This window comes from Phalacrocorax carbo, chromosome 4, assembly GCF_963921805.1.
Source record: "Phalacrocorax carbo chromosome 4, bPhaCar2.1, whole genome shotgun sequence".
In the NCBI taxonomy this organism is placed as follows: Eukaryota; Metazoa; Chordata; class Aves; order Suliformes; family Phalacrocoracidae; genus Phalacrocorax; species Phalacrocorax carbo.
The window spans coordinates 76,896,983-76,915,156 of record NC_087516.1 but is presented as its reverse complement, the minus strand read 5'-3'; the positions used below and the strand labels follow the sequence as shown (position 1 = coordinate 76,915,156).

At 40.8% G+C, this 18,174-nt stretch overlaps 1 protein-coding gene across 1 annotated transcript in view; it reads left to right on the top strand.

Annotated features, from left to right (window-relative positions):
• AFG2A (AFG2 AAA ATPase homolog A) overlaps positions 1-18,174 on the top strand; it is a 207,084-nt gene that overhangs the window by 35,561 nt on the left and 153,349 nt on the right. The window contains 3 exon segments of the mRNA XM_064450498.1: positions 626-835; positions 12,848-12,901; positions 13,291-13,370. Coding sequence (XP_064306568.1) covers positions 626-835; positions 12,848-12,901; positions 13,291-13,370 — 344 coding nt within the window.

Sequence of the window (18,174 nt, the reverse complement as noted above, 5' to 3'; positions counted from 1 at the left end):
TTAACTGCAGTTGGGTTCGAGTGTTGCTTTTTTGTGTGTGGCTTTCCTTTTCTGTAGATACTTGTCTGTTTGGAGGATTGTTTCTTATCAAGCTTCTGGTTAAATCTCCAGTGCCCAAGTCCTGTTGGCAAGTGGAGGAGCCCCCAAAACTTCTAACACAGTCCCGCTCATCTTAGTGGGATTATGCAGCTGGGATCAGGGCCTTACTCTGCAGCTATAAATAAACTAGCTTGAGCTCATACAGCCCTTTCCTTCAGGGGAGACATCAAAGTAATTTACAAATTCTGCATCAGCATCACATTAAAAAACAAGCGAACTGAGTTGTGACTGTGCTAGCGATCTCGCAAAGCGTTGCTGCCTGTATGATCGTGCTGTTTTGTTATTGACCTTTGAAGTAGATGCAAAACATTTTACCTGCATTCACCAGCATAATAAGTCTAATCTGATTTACTTTGTGTGACTTTATTAATAATTGCTTTCTGTTTAAAAAAAGATTTTTTGAAGAAGTGACTCATTAAAAACAACTTCATAAAATAACCAGTACGCGTTCTGCAGAGCATTTTTGTTTTATTTTTTAATAGTTTTGCACCATTGTCTGAATTCAGCAAAATGGTCTGCTTTGCAGGTATCTTGGTCAGACATAGGAGGACTAGAAGACATCAAGCTGAAATTGAAGCAGGCAGTTGAATGGCCTCTCAAACATCCCGACTCCTTCATCCGAATGGGGATTCAGCCTCCAAAAGGTGTGCTGCTTTACGGACCTCCTGGGTGCTCAAAAACAATGATAGCAAAAGCTTTGGCTCATGAAAGCGGTCTCAACTTCTTGGCAGTGAAGGTAGGCCATTTAGTGTTACGTTTTCTTAACTCCTGCATGACAACTGATAGTTCACCAGTTTGCAGTGCTCCAGTGGCTCTTAGTGTTTCTGGTTGTTATATATGCTACAGCAAACACCTTGTAAATATCAAGTAAGGTTTGTGTTTTCTTATGAAAAGGACTAGTGCTTTCTTGTATGCTTTTAAAAAATATATTATTTATTTTATCACAGCACAGAAGAAATTATATGTGGGATGGGTAGGTAAGCTGTGTAGTGACATCTTAATTATTGGCATCATTTAAGAGCTTTTTAAAAATGGAGACAATGAAATTCCTAAAGCAGTATAAATGAAATACAACGCTGGATAGTGGGTAGTTCTTCTTACTCTAATAATTACTTGCTTGCATGAAAATATTGTTGTTTCATCGCTTACATTTCATTCCTCAGGAAAGTCGCTGTCTTACTGTTCACGTTTTGTTACAGGTTTTTCTTGCCTTATTTGCCTTTTTTCAGGGCAAATAGTGCTACTTCATCAGTTTTTAGAAAGTTTGCAAAATCAGTTATATCTGGAGTACTCTTGGATATGTGGGATATTGTCTCAGCATTAAGAAACACTTAAGTGTAGAAAAATTTTGGATTTCATTGCCTATGAATCAGTGTAATTGATTACCGTGGGTTGTATGGAAAACGCATGAATGGAAGTTATTTAATAATAATGCTGAGCTTCAATGCATAGGAAGAAAAAAAAAGATAGCAGAGTGATTCCACATGGGGTAGTCTTGCAGCTGTGTCAGAATGTTAATGAAGTGCAAGAAAAAACATTTGTTTAAGTATTTTAAAAGTATCTCCTCCTCAGCAGTAAGATCACGTACTCTTGTACGTTGTCCATCTCTTGACTCACAAAGCCTTCTGTGTTGTTAGTTTCTACACAGCTTCCTCCTGCATATCCTTTCAGACACACTGTAACTGTAGCTCTGGATCCTGTCCTCTCTGGGAGCAAAGGCAGTCGTGCTGACCCTGGAGCCAGCTGCCCTTCGTTGCCTGTGCTTCCCGGTATTGCAGACAGGCCTCTGGGTCATGGTCACATCAACAAGAGCAGCCTTGGAAACCTCAGCCTTTAAGAAACACTACCTTTACTGCCTCTTCCCTAAAGACAAAGTAGTTCTTTGTACTCCAGAGTTACTGGTAAACAAGGTAACCTTTTCCTTCTGTGCTGCTTAAAAGAAAACATTCCTCTTTGTCTCGCCCAAAGCACTGGTGCCTGAAAGGGTGGGGAAAGAAGGGAGTAGCCTGAAAAAAAACCCAACCAATTAAAAAATGAACGTTGTCGCTGTCCTGTATTTATCAGTCATAGCTACATCAGACGTTTTCACTGATGCAGCTAATGGCCCAGAAGTAAAAGGTGGCTCATGCTGAATAGGAGATATCTGAAGGTGCACTGGCATGGAATGCTTTTGTACAGTAACGCAGCGTTTCTAAATGTTGGAGCTCTGGTGGTGCAAACCCGCCCGGTCACTGACAAGCTGCAGCAGAAGTGGCTGGCTTGGGGAAACTGCCTTTTCATTCCCTGTCTGTTTAAATCCCTTGGCCTGGAACTGGTCAAATAGTCAATGTACAGATGTTTCGAGAAGCACATCTCTGGAGTATGTCCAGCCTTGGATATGTTGACTCCGGGAAGGGAACATAGCCCACTTTCGCTAACTTCACATTTGCTTCCTGGAGACAAAAGGCAACATCCATCATGTGCTAAATGTGTAAAACATCATTGTCTGTAGCACTTCTTAAAGCACAACAGGCATGAATTAATTTCCACTGCATGTGTTCCTGCAATAAATCCGAAGTAGTAGATGACTATGTGGGTTTTTGGTTTTGTGGGTTTTTGAGACAGGAGATTTTTCTTTTCTTGCTTATAGTCCTATTAATTTTCCCGTTCTGTCTGTTATGTCTCAAATATCTGTCCCTGGAACTGATATCAGGCTTTTTGAAATGGAAGCATGTTTCTTGATAATTTACTTCTCAGACTTGTATTTTCCTTCCAGTCTCTCCTGCCCCAAATAAGTAATTTTGATGAAAAGTGTCTGCTGTACAGCCCGTAGGATCCATGGACTCTTCCAGGATAGTTCAGGTGGCTTGGATTCTTGGGCCCTTCCTGAGAACAGACTGCAGACAGGAGGCATAGCTCTAGCTGTTGGGAGCCTGCTGCTGGACGCAGTCTCTCCCTGTGTCTGAAACCTGAGAGGAAATAGAGTACGTTACATCCAGTGCTTACTTGGTCCAGTGATTTTTTTGGAAGATGGACCTATTCTCTCTACACGCTACACTTAAGGTACACGGGTACAGTAAGTCCAACTCTCTCAAGAAGTGCTGAATGTGCTCTACTTGTCTAAGCTGATTGTCCTGCTTGGGCACAACAGGTATCGCCCCTGCCCCAGCCTGGCTCCAGGGAGGCTTTGCGCTGTTTTCCACATGTGTCTGTGCAGTGTCTGTGCGGTTTGGACAGCAGACTCTGTTAGATGAGGTACTTCAGCTGGGTTATATGTAATCGGTTAAAACGTGACATTTCCGTGTGTCTAGGGCATGGCTGGTTGTCATAATGCTGTATGAGGCACAGTCAAAACGGCGCAGCCTCCAGCCCGTGTCTGACTCGCCTCTAGTAAGGTTTGGAAGATGGGCAAAGTCTAGATGTAATTTCTGGGCAGAGGAGCTGAAGAAAATAATGTGATAACAGATGTTTGACGTTGCATCCTGTTCTCCCCCGAAACCTATTGTGAAATTTGAATGGTTAGTGTTACAATGAATGTAGCCCTTTTGTAAACATGCTCTTTGATATTTGGCCAAAACTTTTTATAGCTATATTTTCATCAAGATTGGTGACCTTTTGCTTTTCCAGAGAAAAGCATTTGGTTGGTTGGTTTGTGTTACAAAGCAATCTTGCATGTAATTCCTAAGGGGAATTGTTTATTTTTATTCCTTCACTTGACTTATATTGTATTACAAGCAAAGAATCTGCTAAATTTACTGGGGAGGAGGTTGTCAACTACTTTCCAGGGGATGGCTGTTCCCGCTCCTTCCCACCACCCCTTTTTTCTAAATGTCTTGCAGCATTGAGGCTTTTCAGGGGTTTAGTGGTAACCTTGACTCTTTCCTCCTCCCAGACCTGTTACAAAATGCAACTGTATTGTTCTCGGCTTCTTAGAGAGTTTTCATTGTTTTGCGGTCATGGATACAAGCAAGTGTAAGACTGTGTGAAGGAGTGAATTAGGATAATTTTCTCATTCTTCGGGTTTGACCATCAGTCTTGACTTACCAATAGTTCTTGATCTGGTTGAATTTTTATTTCAGGCAGCCTTCTATGGACTTTTATGCTTCTTCACACTCCTTTTGTGCTCACTCCAAAGACTGTGATTTTCTTCTGAAATATATTTTATGCATTTCTTTGACTAATAGAAAATTGTATACAGATATTGGACCTATCAATATTAATACAATGGGAGGTATACTTCACAGCTTCTGCCAGGCTGACAACACCTCTGTTACATGCAACTGCCTCTGTGACATTTTTGCTTTAGTTGTCATCTCGCTTTCTGAAACTGAACATGAAGAAAATGAAACCCTTTGTCACTGTGTTATTTCTGTGTGCTTTTTTCCCCTCTCTTAACTGTTTGTGGTAGATATTGCTGTACTGTTTTGACAGCTCCTGCACTTAGCGTCATCTTTGACTGGCTGCTTTTTTGAGATATATGTTGATTAGGCCACTAAGACTTTATGGTGATATTATAAGAATATTTTTGGAGGAAACTTCCATATCTTCCTGTATGGCATAGATAATTTTATACGCATTTGTATTGCATCTTAGTTTATTTAGATTGGTTATGACTGCCCTCTTTGTTTTTGGTTTTGTTTTTTTTTAATTTAGGAGATCCTGTATCACTGTGTTGTGCTTAGAATCTAATGAGTATTACTTTTCTTCACGGATTTTCTGCTCTTTTTCTGGGAATCAACTTCCAGAGATGCTCTGTGTAATTCCTTTTTTCTCTTCTTGTGGTATGTAGGTAATTAGTTAACTACCAAAGAAGAAAACCACTGTTCTTTTTCTGTTTTTAACCTATTCCAAAATGAACATTGAAGTTCACTCTTATGTTGTCAGGCTGGAAGGCACCGTCACAGATAAACCCCATCACCCAGTTAAACGTGTTCCTTAGCTGATGGTATCAGAAGGGCCACAGGGATCGGAAAATCCTTTTGCCCTTTGAGGTGCCTGTAAGCCCAGGATGCTGCATGTGAGAGGGGATGTATGTTGTTTGTGGTATCCTGCACCGCATTGCCTTCTACTTACTCAGCCTGCTAAAACCAGAGGGAGACTTCCTGCTAGTTTCAGGAGGCTTTTGCTCAGGATTATATCACCAGGGGACTTCGAGTTCTGTTTTCTGTCCAACAAGCAGATTGCGTGAGTTTACAAAATAAACAACAAGGAAAATTAAGTAACTTCTATATGCTTGTAATATTTTTGGAAGCATTATTTTCCCTCTTGCTGCTTAGTGCTTTTAATATTGGTCTGTTTAAAATCACAACTAAGGCAAAAACTCACTCAGTGATAGTGACAAAAACCACCTTAAATTTTCAGAAAATTTACATCTTCAAAAGTTAAACCCCTTGGAATTCAGTGAAGTGAGACACACTAATAGTTGTAAAAATGATGAAGCAATATTTTTGAAAAATCAACCCCAAACCCACCCATGACTGTAAGCAGTGTTTGAGGATGGTAACACGGAGCAGACAAATGCTACAGAAGATGTGTACTGTACTGCTCTAAAATACTATTTGCACTGGTTAGGAGCTCCAACTTGGGCTGGGGGGAGAAGGTTAGAAAACATTCCTGACAAATTTTATTTGCTGTTACTTCAGAGCATGGGCTGAAGGAATCTTATCTTTTTTTCAATTAGCATTAATTACAATAATATACACTGTTCTCAGAGCTCTGACTTCACCTTGGCTTGATTTGATTTCCTGTATCGCCCTGCTGATGCTTTTCTACCGCTCCCCGTTCTCGACATGTGCAGAAGCTTAGTTTGTCATCTGGGTCAATTATGTCAAAATATTTTCCAACTGAAGCTTCCTCTGCTTTTCCCTTCAGCTCTTGGCTGTGGCAGCTCAACAGATTAATGAGGCTTGGAAAGGCTGTCAGCTTTGCTTTCTGAAGAACTGTCACTGAATTTTGGGGAGACAGTTTGCCTTTTCATGGGGATTTCAGTGAGCAGAAGTATGAAGTAAAGCTTGGTGCTTGTAACTAGCTGAACAATACTTTTAAGACGAAAAATGAAGCAGCATTGTGTGTTTTATGAGAAACTCTGGCACGCGTTTGATAAAATTTCCAAAAAGATCCGTGGTAACACATTTACAGTAACTTGTTCGTTAATTAGCAGATAGTGAAACTGACTCTATTTGAAAAATTTGTTTGTTTTTTACAAGGGATAACAATTTGAGATACTTCAATGAACTCTTTTAAACCTGAAGCTATCTGCATGTTTTACTTGACTAAAAATAAGGCATCCATCCATTCTTAACCAGAAGCTTCTCAACAGTCAATGTGTAGGCAGAAAATGATTCAAGATAATCCTGCCTATTTCCTTGTCCCTTCTCAATTACGTTGCAGAATGACTTTTTATTAGCACTTGGTTTCTCTCTCTCTCCGAATTACCATGGGTTTGCCAGCAATTGGGTAAAAGTAGCAACCCCGGAGCCGGGTGTTGCTGGAGGGGTGAAGTGTCAGCAGCTGAATACATTTTGCAGCACAGATGACTAATTTTGTATCGTCTTGCTGTATGATCTTTGAGTCAACGTGGATGCTGCCCTGATGGTGCCAAGCCTGGACCTAGACAGAGTAGTGGGTGGCCGCTGTTTAGCCTGTAGCTAAAAGTGGTAGTGAACAGGAATGGGTGCTGAAAATCCCTGATGAACGGGAATGACTTGCAAAGGGATTTCTCTGTGGACGGGCCAGGGCAGTGGGATGGGTTACTTTTAGATCTGCTTCAACTCTGTCAGGATAGAATTTCACCTCCGACTTCAAACTGTTGTGCCTGTGCTGGTGCAGCACTTTGTAACCATGCAGAATCCCGGTAAATTTGCGTGGCAGCTATCCCCGAGTGCTGAAGAGGGCCCTCTCTGAAGGCAGCGGTGCATGCAGTGAATTTAATTCAATGTTTCCAGTCAGTTCGCTCCACACTACAAATACTGGCTTCTGTATTTGTGTAAAGAAGCCTCAAAAGATTGTTATTAAAGTTTGCTTGTCAAGGCAAAAGGCAAACAAGTGAATTCTGAGGCATGCCAATAAAGAAAAAGGGATATTATATTTGCATTTGCAGTTTGATTACGCTGCTTTTAGCAATTTCACCGCAAGGATTGAGGATGACAGTTTTTTGCCAGCTTGCTCCCTTAGATTCTCTGGAGCCCACAAGCACCTGCTGAAATGGAAGTCTTTAAAACACCAGACAGGTGTCAACAAGTTTTTTAAGGTCTTCTGGAATGCAGGGCAGAGGGAGAGGAAGCGATTAAAATGGTGCACGGTGCTCAGCCTGGAGTTTACATCTGCTGAGAAGCTGGGAGTAATTCAGATTAAATCATTAAACCGCGTTGAAAGAGTAGTAGGCAGCTTTATTTTTAACAAGCAAATATAATGCGTTTTCTGTGTAAATATTTTTCTACGTAGCTTAACCAATTACCAAATCACACATGTACAACCTTTGCATTAGAAATAGCCTTACTGTTAAAATAAAGGAAGTCTCACTGTTTATCTTGTTAACTCTCTTTCCTGCAGCCGGACTGAGTCATATGTTGCTTTGGTTCGACTGTGGCAGGGATGGGATAGCATTTTGCCGTTGAGATTACAGTATCAAAAGACTAAGTAACTAATTTCTGAGTCTTTTCCAAATCGGTTTATGTTGGTCACCTCACCTGCACTGTCATGGGACTGGAAAGAATTAAAAAACAAAAACAAAAACCCAAACAAACCAAAAAGGAAGCCAAAATGCTGGATTTAACTCCATGAAAGCTGTACTGGCAGGGGTGGGATCAAGCTCCGCTCCTCTGAGCTGGCTTTCTCCCCTCCTCCTGCAGTCTGATGAGAAGTTAGCACATCAGAGTGAGGTGCACTGCATCTACAAGGGAGACGTAGGTCTGTCCAAATCAGTTAGTGTGAATGTCTAACTCAGATGCGGATGTCTGAGTGTGGGCAATGAGCATTGCCCTAGGTACACATTGTGAGCAGCTGAAAATTAATTGTGGCACCCGTCTTTTTTTCTTTTTGAGATTCACAGTAGAGAGCTCCATTTCTAGACACTTCATTTGAAATTAAATATTCATTATGACTGTAATGCCTGTTTGATCATGTCTACTTCGAACGTGGCAAGGGAGGAATTGTGCGTTATCTATTGTAGAGTAATAATCTGTAGGATGTGATATAAATTAATTGGACTTTTAAAAAATACGAATCGTGCTCTATGATTGCTGTAGTTTAGTTTGTCTGTGTTAGAGCCCAGAACCTGCATGCAAGGTTATGGCAGTACTTTTGAAGACACCGGACAGGGCTGTATGCTGGAGAAATATGGATCCGTGTCCGTCTGGCTCAATGAGCATAAGTGCGTAACTTATCTGGTTGTCAAAATAGTAAAAAAATTATTTGTAGAGGGAAGTTACTGACTAAATTTCCTATCAGTTGAAAGTCACGATGCCAGTATTTTCAGGTGGAAAAAATCTGCAAGTGGTTTTAAGTGCTACTTAGAAAAATTACTGATACTCTTTAACTTCAGGGATACCAGATGTTGTCCTTGCAGTTTAAAAACACTTTGAGAACTTCTGTCGTAACCATGTGTACACAAGCTTATCTCAGGTTGCAGCCTGTATACAGGGGTTTGCTCTTTTGTGCAGTTAATCTTCCAAGAGCTTATTCTGATCATATTTTAAATTTACAAATTTTCTTTTTTTTCTTGCCTTTTTTTATTTTAAATTAAAAATCAACACCCAACCTAGACCATAAACAAGTGGAAGGCTTCATGATACAAGGGGAAAGTATCCTGTAAATGGGGGTGGGGTAGTGTTTAAACAGAGCATACCTGGAAACTATCTCTACTTTGAGGCTGAAGAAACAAAACTCAGCAGCGTACAGTGGGCCTGAAGTGGCAGGTTTTGTACTATTAGTCTGGATTGTAGCTCACAAATGGTATGCTTATAGGCATGCCTAAGCTACAACTACTTCTGCCAATTCCCTGCTCCAAATCTTTTGCTGGTTTTGGAGTCACTGTGCAAATGACCAGAAGGAGCAGGTTTTATTTCTTCACCTCCCTTCGTATGGAAGATGGCTTGTTGCAGAAGAGAACAGAGCTATGCGTCGTTGAACGGGGCCGTTTGTTACTAGAACATCTTGGTCAGTATATCAACAGCTGTAACCAGCTTTTAAAAGAATCATGCTCACCTCTGGGCCAACAGTGATGTTTCAACAAATGTTGTCTTGCTGACTAAGTTGGGGTCATGTAATTTGATTTTTAGATTAGAAACCCATTGAAAACGAATAATAAAAAAAACCCAACCCCTCGTGGTATTTCTTGAGTGGCCTCCAACTTCAAAGCAAGCTTCCCAGAAAGAGTAGGTGGGCTTTGAAAATTAGAAACCGTGTCAGCTGTCAGCAGGTGACTTTGTGGTGGCCTGTAGACTGCTTGTCATGCAGATCTATCTTTTGAAACTCAGCTAAAGGACAGCCCATTTGCTGGTAAGGCAGAGGTTGAGCTCAGGTGGGACCAGAGCTAACCAAGATCGGTTTCTACATCCAGCTTCTTTGAACATTTCTAGTTTTTGTGTTGTGGTTTTAAGTGTTTACATGAGATGAAATGTATACCGATTCTTCTTCTTCTGTGTGTGCTTTCTCTTACTTTGCAGTGTTTTCCTTTATTGCTATGTTTAATAAGAGTTCCAAGCTGCTTGCAATAGAAACCATGGTTCTGAGCGGCAGTTTTGGTATCGCTCATGAGTGGTAAACTAGGAGACCTTCAAATGAATTTTCATTAAAATTCTCCACGAAGAGGCACAGGTCATTAATACATAGTAGTCTTTCACCTGGAGTTGCTGCTTAATGAAGAAGAAAATGGAGAAAAACTTCATGTTAAAGCTTACAGTAAAACCAGGCATTCAAAATAATTCTCTTTGGAAACATTTTAAACAGTATTTATTGCTTTGATGTTGCCTTGATCATATTTTAATGCTTAATTAAAAATAAAACTCCTAGCATCTGAAATTATATTGTACCTTAAAGCTCAAAGAGAGTAGTTTTGGTTTAAGTATTTTTTTTTCTCAGACAAAAGAAAAGAAAACATCAAGCTATTTGATGTTGTGTCATACTAGAGGAGTACACTATTGGCACTGATGTATATGATGTTGGTTTCCATGAGAATATTGATGTGAATGAAGATTACTTATGAGAATAAGGGCATGAAGGAGAAGGTCCACAGGCTCCAAGAAGTTAGTAAAAGAAATCTATAATAGTGTGCAGAATCTGCAGAGGTTTCTCAGTGTAGCAGCTCAGTTGAACAGAAAGCCAGACAGAAAGAGAAGATTGTGCTTTCGTTCCATAAGGATTTGTTAGGCCCATGCTATCGGATTCCTCATCTGTACTGAATGTGATGAATGGCAAGGGCCTGGAGCAGCTGGATGCTGTCTCTTTGAGCTGCCAGGCTGTTCTGCACAAACTGCTGCATGCTCCTCGTGTCGGTGTCCACAGTGAATAGTAGGAAAAGGCTTTGTGTTTCTCATTTACTTTGTTTTTTCCTTCTCTCTTTCTTTCCTCTGTTCTTCATCACGTTGATGAATAATTCTGTTTCCACGCAAGTATCCAACAGACTCAAGTTTTGAAGTTGTTGAAAGCCTGCCCATGACACTGAAGCGTAGCTACTGCAGCAGTTGCTGTGAGGGTGGATGTTGACAAAAGGAAGCAATGCTAATTGTATAATTGTATTGTTAATTGGCCCCCCAGTTTTAGAAGGACAGGGAACTGCTGGAGAGAGTCCAGTGAGAGCTACCAAGATGATCAGGGGACTGGAGCATCTCCCTTATGAGGGAAGGTGGAGAGACTTGGGTTTGTTCAGCCTGGAGAAGAAAAGGCTGAGGGGGGATCTCACCAATGCTTATAGATATCTGAAGGTGGGTGTCAGGACAATGGGACTGGACTCTTTTGTCCTGCCACTGGGCACCACTGAAGGGGTAACGGTCACAGGTTGGAACGCAGGAAGTTCCACTTAAATATGAGGAAAAACCCCTTCCCTGTGCAGGTGCCAGAGCAGGGGCACAGGCTGCCCAGGGAGGCTGTGGAGTCCCTTCCCTGGAGACATTCACACCCTGCCTGGATGTGTTCCTGTGCCCCCTGCTCTGGGTGTGCCTGCTCAAGCAGGGGGTTGGACAAGATGATCTCCAGAGGTCCCTTGCAACCCTTACAATTCTTTAGTTCTGTATCATTTACACTTCCTATAGGCAAAGCATGCAGTGCTCTTCCAACCTTTACAGGATTGCTTTTACCTATGTGGTACACTAGGTCTAGCTACTGCAGTAGTTCATCTGGTCCTTTGGACAGTGGGCAACTCTTCAAAAAAATAAATAAAACCAGCGGCATAGCCTGGATGCTGTGCTGGTGTCAGATAACTTGTGCTTTTCTTTTTAGAGTCTATGCTTTTTCCCATACATAGGTGCAGGTGCTTTCCAATGGTGCCAGTGCCAAAATAAAGCCAGTGCATTAACTGTTATGCAAGGGTGAAAATGAGTGTGGAGAGGGGAGACTGCAAAAAACAGTGTGCTGCATTTTTAGAATAATGACTCTGTATTCTACTGATCTGGGGCAAAGGTCAGTAGGTCCCACTCAAAGGGGCTGTAACAGAAGCTCTGTCACTGCCAGTGTATAAATGTGCATCTGCCACACATTCTTAAATATAACATACCTGCTGTTTAAAGCTGCCTTACTGCACTGAGCTGGGTGTTACCTGAAGGTACTCACAGCTGTGAAGCATAGGAAGGTGGTTCAGTTTTCTGACTGTGAAGGAGGATGTAGTTTCTGCTGGTGAAATTATGAGGACACCTGTTCCCTCAAAAATGGATTGAAGCCGCTGGCTCTTCTCATTCAGGGCAGTGGATAATCATTGTTGATGCAGAACAAGCTAAAGTCAATGAGTCATCACCAATCCCATGAGAATCTGAGTCCCATTAGGAAGCATTATTTAAGCAGCCTATTCTATGTGATATAGCAGAACAGAAAATATTCTGAGAATTCTCCATTTTTTTACTTTTTATAATTCTAAGTACTTGTTTAAGACTTGAACATTGACCTCGTGGTCTCTGGTCTGTTCCTAGTGGACAGGGCTGTGAGTATAAACAGGCACCGCAGGAGCTGGCACTAATAATTGTGCTTGGCAGTCTTGGCAGAGGGGAGAAGGAATGTGAATGAGCTAAGACACTGAACAGCTTTCTTGCTGGGGGTGGAGTGCCTCGTGGATGGGTTTCAGGTGTGCTGCTATGGTAGCTTCTTAATGGACCTGCAAACTGTCAAGTTCAAAGAAGTGCTGTTAAATGTTGGTTTAAGTCACTGTTTTGGTGCTTGGCTGGACAGGATGCACGTTGAGAGTGCAAGTATATGCTTTTCTGACTTTTTGGGTGATTTGAAGCCCCCTTGTTGCTGTTGTTGAGCCAGCAACGTTTAAGAACCCCGAAGTGTTTATTTTTTGGGTTAATTCCATTTCTCATTAAAGTACTAGGAAAGTATTAGGGTGAGAGTGCTAACCTGCATGCATAGTTATATGCACGCACTGTGCTATAACAAATGGAGGAAATCTTGGTACAGCTACAAGGTAAGTCTGAAAACACACAAATAAGACTTGTAAGTGACAAATTTTCCAAAATTCGTTGTAATAGCCCATCAGTAATGCAGCACAGGCAGATTGTCTAAGTCATTTTGTATGTAAATGTAATGTGCTTTTTAAACTTGTTTATTTTAAATTTTGCAGGGACCTGAGCTGATGAATAAATACGTTGGTGAGTCTGAACGAGCAGTGAGAGAGGTGAGAAAGGGCAAGCTATACTTAATGTTATATGTTAAGCTTTCTTGGCATTCAAATTCTGTTCTCTTCATAAGACTACCTTTAAACTTCCCAGAAAAACTCCTTGTGGTTTAAGTTTAAAAAAGAAAAGAAGGAAAAAAAACCAGAAGGGATATGTTGTGTTGTGTAACTTCCTCCTGCACTGGCCTAGTGATGCATGTCAAATCTGGGATCTCGTAGCAGCTTTTGCTATAAGCCTGCCTCACGCAGTATCATGAATAACTTCTAAACGACAAGGCTTACGTCTGTTCTGTGATGCTCTGTAGCTGTTGAGGTGTGCAGGGTACGATAGCATTCTGTAAAAATTTTCCACCCCTTAAAACTGAGTGTTTCATTGTTGTTTTTTCTAGATCTTTAGGAAAGCCAGAGCGGTGTCTCCTTCAATTCTGTTCTTTGATGAAATAGATGCCTTGGCAGTTGAAAGAGGAAAGTAAGTAATCCTGTTACAAAAATCACAGATGTTACTTTCTGATAAATTACTCTTACGTTGTGCAATCACAAGTGCATTACCTTTCTAGAATTATTGTATTAAATATATTCATTCCATATGCAGAAGGATAGCAATTGTGACTTCTGCTCAAGCGTATTTAACTTGGCATAAACAGGTAAGCTGGTGGAGTTCCTTCTTTCTCATCTCATTAGCAGGAATGATTCTACTGGCTCTCATGCCCTTTGGCTCTTTTCTGTGGTTTTAGTTTGCATTTATTTCCAGTAACTAACTCCTTTCTTTTCCCAGGGTTGTTACACTGGCCTAATATAGTGTCTCCATCAAGCAAACAATATGATCATATGCTATATGACACTGGAATTTCCACGGAGACTACTCATATGCCTAAATTTATACTTACATGTAAACATTTTGCCAGACTGGGAAAAACTTCATGAAAAGATTTGGGAACACTTATGCCCTTTCATGTGTGACATTAAAAAAGGATTATTGTGCAAGCAGCTAACAATGGTGGGGTTTTTTTTTTTAATATTCTGCTTTGTGATGATTCTGAGAGATCTTTAGCTCTTGTCTGAAGGAGGATTATAGCAGGTTTGAGTCGCTACTATAGTATTTAAGATCTGACAGGCTCTATAAGTAGTCTGTCTTGGGGGATACCTTCTTACAAAATACTAGATGTGAGCAAGTGATTTTTTTCTGTTTTGTTTTGCATGAAAAGCTATCAAATACGTGTATGTAGAAAGTATTTGTGCAGTTTAGAGGTGATCACAGATTCATAATTTTTCTGGAAAAGAAGCTACCTCGGCATCCATATAGATTCCTTTGTATTGCAGAGGGGCCATTTGTATCTGCAGGAAAGGATGAAAGGTGTCATACTGACATTTGAGCAAGGTGGCGTAGAGCTGCCCTCTGAAACTGCGAAGAAACAGACACATTTTCTGTTGAAAATGCAAAATCTGATAGATGATCTCTTCGTCAGCATCCTCCTCATATGCAATGTATGCAACTGTGACATTTGTAAACCTCCTAGAAATGCTAGCCACCCTGTGGTACGCACTGAAACACCTGCCTGCTTATCACAATAGCGAAGTTGCAAAAACGTGTGCTGGAATCAAGCCAGTAGAAGGGGGGAGGGTAAAAATATCTCCTCCTGCTGCAATTTTTAAGGTGTTCAGCTTTCAGAAAGAACACTTCATCAGGATAAAACCTGTTGGAAGAATAAGCCATAGTACATTTTAATCAGCCTTTTCACACAGTGCCCTAGAGGCATTGAGTTTGTTTGTTTGCTTGCTTTATACTTCTAGGGAGTAAACAACCCAATTTTACGTTACCTGGGACTGTCTGTGGTGGGGGGTGATGGGCCTGGCACAGCTTGCTGAAGAATGTGGTATGACCTGCTGCAGTTATGTTGTGCTGGAGACATCTGGTTTTGGAGCTTTAAAAAGAACAGGGTGGGACACACAAATATTTCGTTGTCAAATCTGAACCAGATGGGAGGTAAAATACGTAGCAGAGTTCTCATAAAATTCATCTGAAATTAAATGGTGTAGGAAACCAGACAAGGCACTTACTAGAAATGGCCTTTTTTTACAGGCTGACTTTGCACAGTAGGAATTTGCAAATGCATTAGAGATGCTAACGATTTGTGGCCTCTGGAGATCCATTTCCTGTACTATTACTAACCATACTGAAGTTTTCAAGGAAACACCTGTTTATATTGTCTCCCTATTCCCTCTGTTGGTTGAATTAGTTTTCTGTCCCTTGGCAGTGAAAAACACTCTGTAAATGTCTTTCCTTTCAGTTTAAATCCTTGTTAGGATCCTGTACGTCTTTCGGCTTTGTGCAGAATGTGCTGCATCCCAAATCTCCTGGGTAGGTAACCTCTCCTGATCCGAACGGGACCTGTCCAGGGATACAGAGAAGCCTAAACTGTTAAGTTGTTTTATGCGTAGTTAAGTCTGAAGTACAGATGTCAAATAATGTCGAGTAATTGCTTAATGCTTTTGCTCTTCAAAGCACTTTGCCAAGTATTCATTAACCCATTATTACTTGTTTAGATTTGACTAAAGCTTGTGGGTTTGAAACACAAATGTTTTGCTCCCAACCCTCTGTAGAGATCACTAAACAATCCCTTCTCATCAGCAAACACACACAAACTAATAGATGTTATAATTAATTATAATACAGATAGATCAAGAAAGCTAAGGAATTTTCTTGTTTACACCGTTCAACATAATGTCTCCTTTGCATCACGTAGCGGAGTCTCTGTCACTGCACAAGCCATTACTCCGTGGCAAACACTGCAGCTCCATTCAGATAAACCACAGGGTTTTATTTATTATACATACCCAAGGCATAACTCCCTAACATCTAATGCTCTACCTAATGTTTCTGTTTCACATAGCAGTTTTGTTTTACAAAATGTATTTGTGTGCATTTATTAGTTACAAGAAATAATACTTTGAAGTCAGCAAAAATTATATTAATTGACATTGTTCAGTGTCAAAATGTATTATTTCTGAAAGGATTATTTCTAATCCAGCCTGCTTACAAGCTCTGTATGTTTTATCTATATGAAATAATCTTTTGGGTCTTATTTCTTGTCTGCCCGCACCCCCCCTCCCAATTTTGCATGCAGGCAACACTGATACATATTAGTCCCAGAATTAAAAATGTGGGCTGGATATATACCAGCCTTGAAGAGAATTTACAAAAATATAATCCTGCACTTCTGAAGAAAAATTGTTCAGCGTGAGGAGCAGTTGCTCAACAGAGATGCCTGGAGATGCGTGATGCAAGATGATGAGAGGGTGACTCTGAATGGACTTGAGTTTCCAATGTGGTAGTGAAGACAGATAATTTGAGCTGTATTAATTTCTGCATTTTGTTCTGTTACACTGTGCTTTGTTACACTGTGCTTCTGGGGCTCTTGGAAGACTTTCCCCTCTGGCTTATGGTGAGCTGTTAAAGAAAGTTTAGAGAGAATTGGAAATAAGAAATTAGGGGCTGAATAGACTGATAATAAAGAAAAAAGGGAGGCATTTGCTATAGCTGATTCTAAAGAATAGATTATAAACCTGTGGAAGAGAAGATGGTAGAAAGTTAGAGGTGTCACAATGAGTTTTGAATAGGAAAAATGATTGAAGTAGGAAAATCTTCTGCAAATCAGAAAGGCTTTTGGTAGAGGGTTCTCCTTCACTGTGAGGTAGCTATGTAGGAGAAGCTCCACCAACCCTATCACTTGACATCTTTAAAACAACACTGATGTTTCATGGATTCATGTGCAGCGAGGAGCAGTTGTGCACGGGGAGAGGTGAACTGTATGATGCATGGAGCCTTTTCCACCACTCTGTGGTTCTAATTAGCATTTGCTTCCATGAGTGGGTTACTACTTTTTTTTTTTCTTATTACTTTCAAAAGATGATGTTATGACTTTTTGTAGGAGAGACTGTGCTGAAGTGAGATCCGCAGGACTGGTCCAGATACAGCAGCGCATGAGGAGGGAAGTTTGCCTTGCAGTAATCCCTTGCCTGGACAAAGCTTGAGAGGCTTTACAAATTGCACAGCTGCAAAGAGTTATGGGTATTTGTTATCCCTTGGTATCCTGACCATGTAAAAAAACCTAATTCTTCTGGCCATTAGAGGTTGCCAAGAAGGAAATGGCCTGGTAATTAGACTTGAAAGTGATGAATGAACGTGGGTCTGTGTAAATGCAGCACAGACAGTCTGTTTGCTGAACTTAAGAAATCTATGTGCTTTGGAAATGGGACATTGTTTATATAAGTAGGATTTTTAGGATTTTTGGGCAAAGGACATATTTGTTCCTTTTCTTGTTTTTCAGAAGCAAAGCGTTTTCCCCTTTAACTGTAAATCTTTGTAATGTAAGATGGGAAATGTTGTAGACTGATGTGAAAGACACTGATAAATTCCATTTTCAAAGGGGAAAAAAAGAAGGACAAGAGACAAAATCAGTACTTTGTGTTGACTTGGTGAGTCCAAAGCAAGTTGTAGGTGAATAACACTAACCTTTTCAGAGTGAAGGTAGAAGTGACAAAGTGAAGGGACTTTGGTACCAATCCCCTGAAACTACAATATTGAGATGCTTTTCCAGGGAGGTGTGTTATCCTGCATGCTGGGGGGGAGGATAGAAGCATTCCTAAGCCACAATTTGAAATGCTCAGAACCTCTGAAAGATGTACTATTTTCACTTGAGGTATTAATTTATTTGCAGTCTTAACTTTTGAGGCCCTCAGGCTCCTAAATGAAGCTGTGAAGAACAGCAGCTTCTCTTGTGTACTGTGCTACCTCTGCTTTTAACAGGGACTGTCATAAATCTGTTTTTAAACTGTACACTTTAGCACATAGCACATTGTACACTTGGACATACCATTACATTTCTTTATCTCTGCAAATTCCCTGGTGTAATCGGCAGCCTCTGTCATGAAGGAGGTCAGCGCGTTGCATTGGAGCAATGAAACCTACGGGCTGGACTCTGCAGGGGCAGAGCAAAACGGTATTAGGTAGGACAGAGGTTCTTGGCAGAAAAACCACCTTGCACAGGGTAAATATACCAGCAGCAGAGGTAGAGGAGGTATTGTCACCCTAACATTACTCATGCAAAGGCAAAAGAAAGTGAACAAAGAATACACGGACGAAATAGTCTCCCTGTGCCATGAGGCACCCAATTCTAGCAGCTGGCTCTGTTAGGCAAGGAGCTTTGTATTTCTGGCTTTTGTTGGCACTGGTAATCCCTGAATTGGGGATCATCAGCTGATTCCCTGCAATA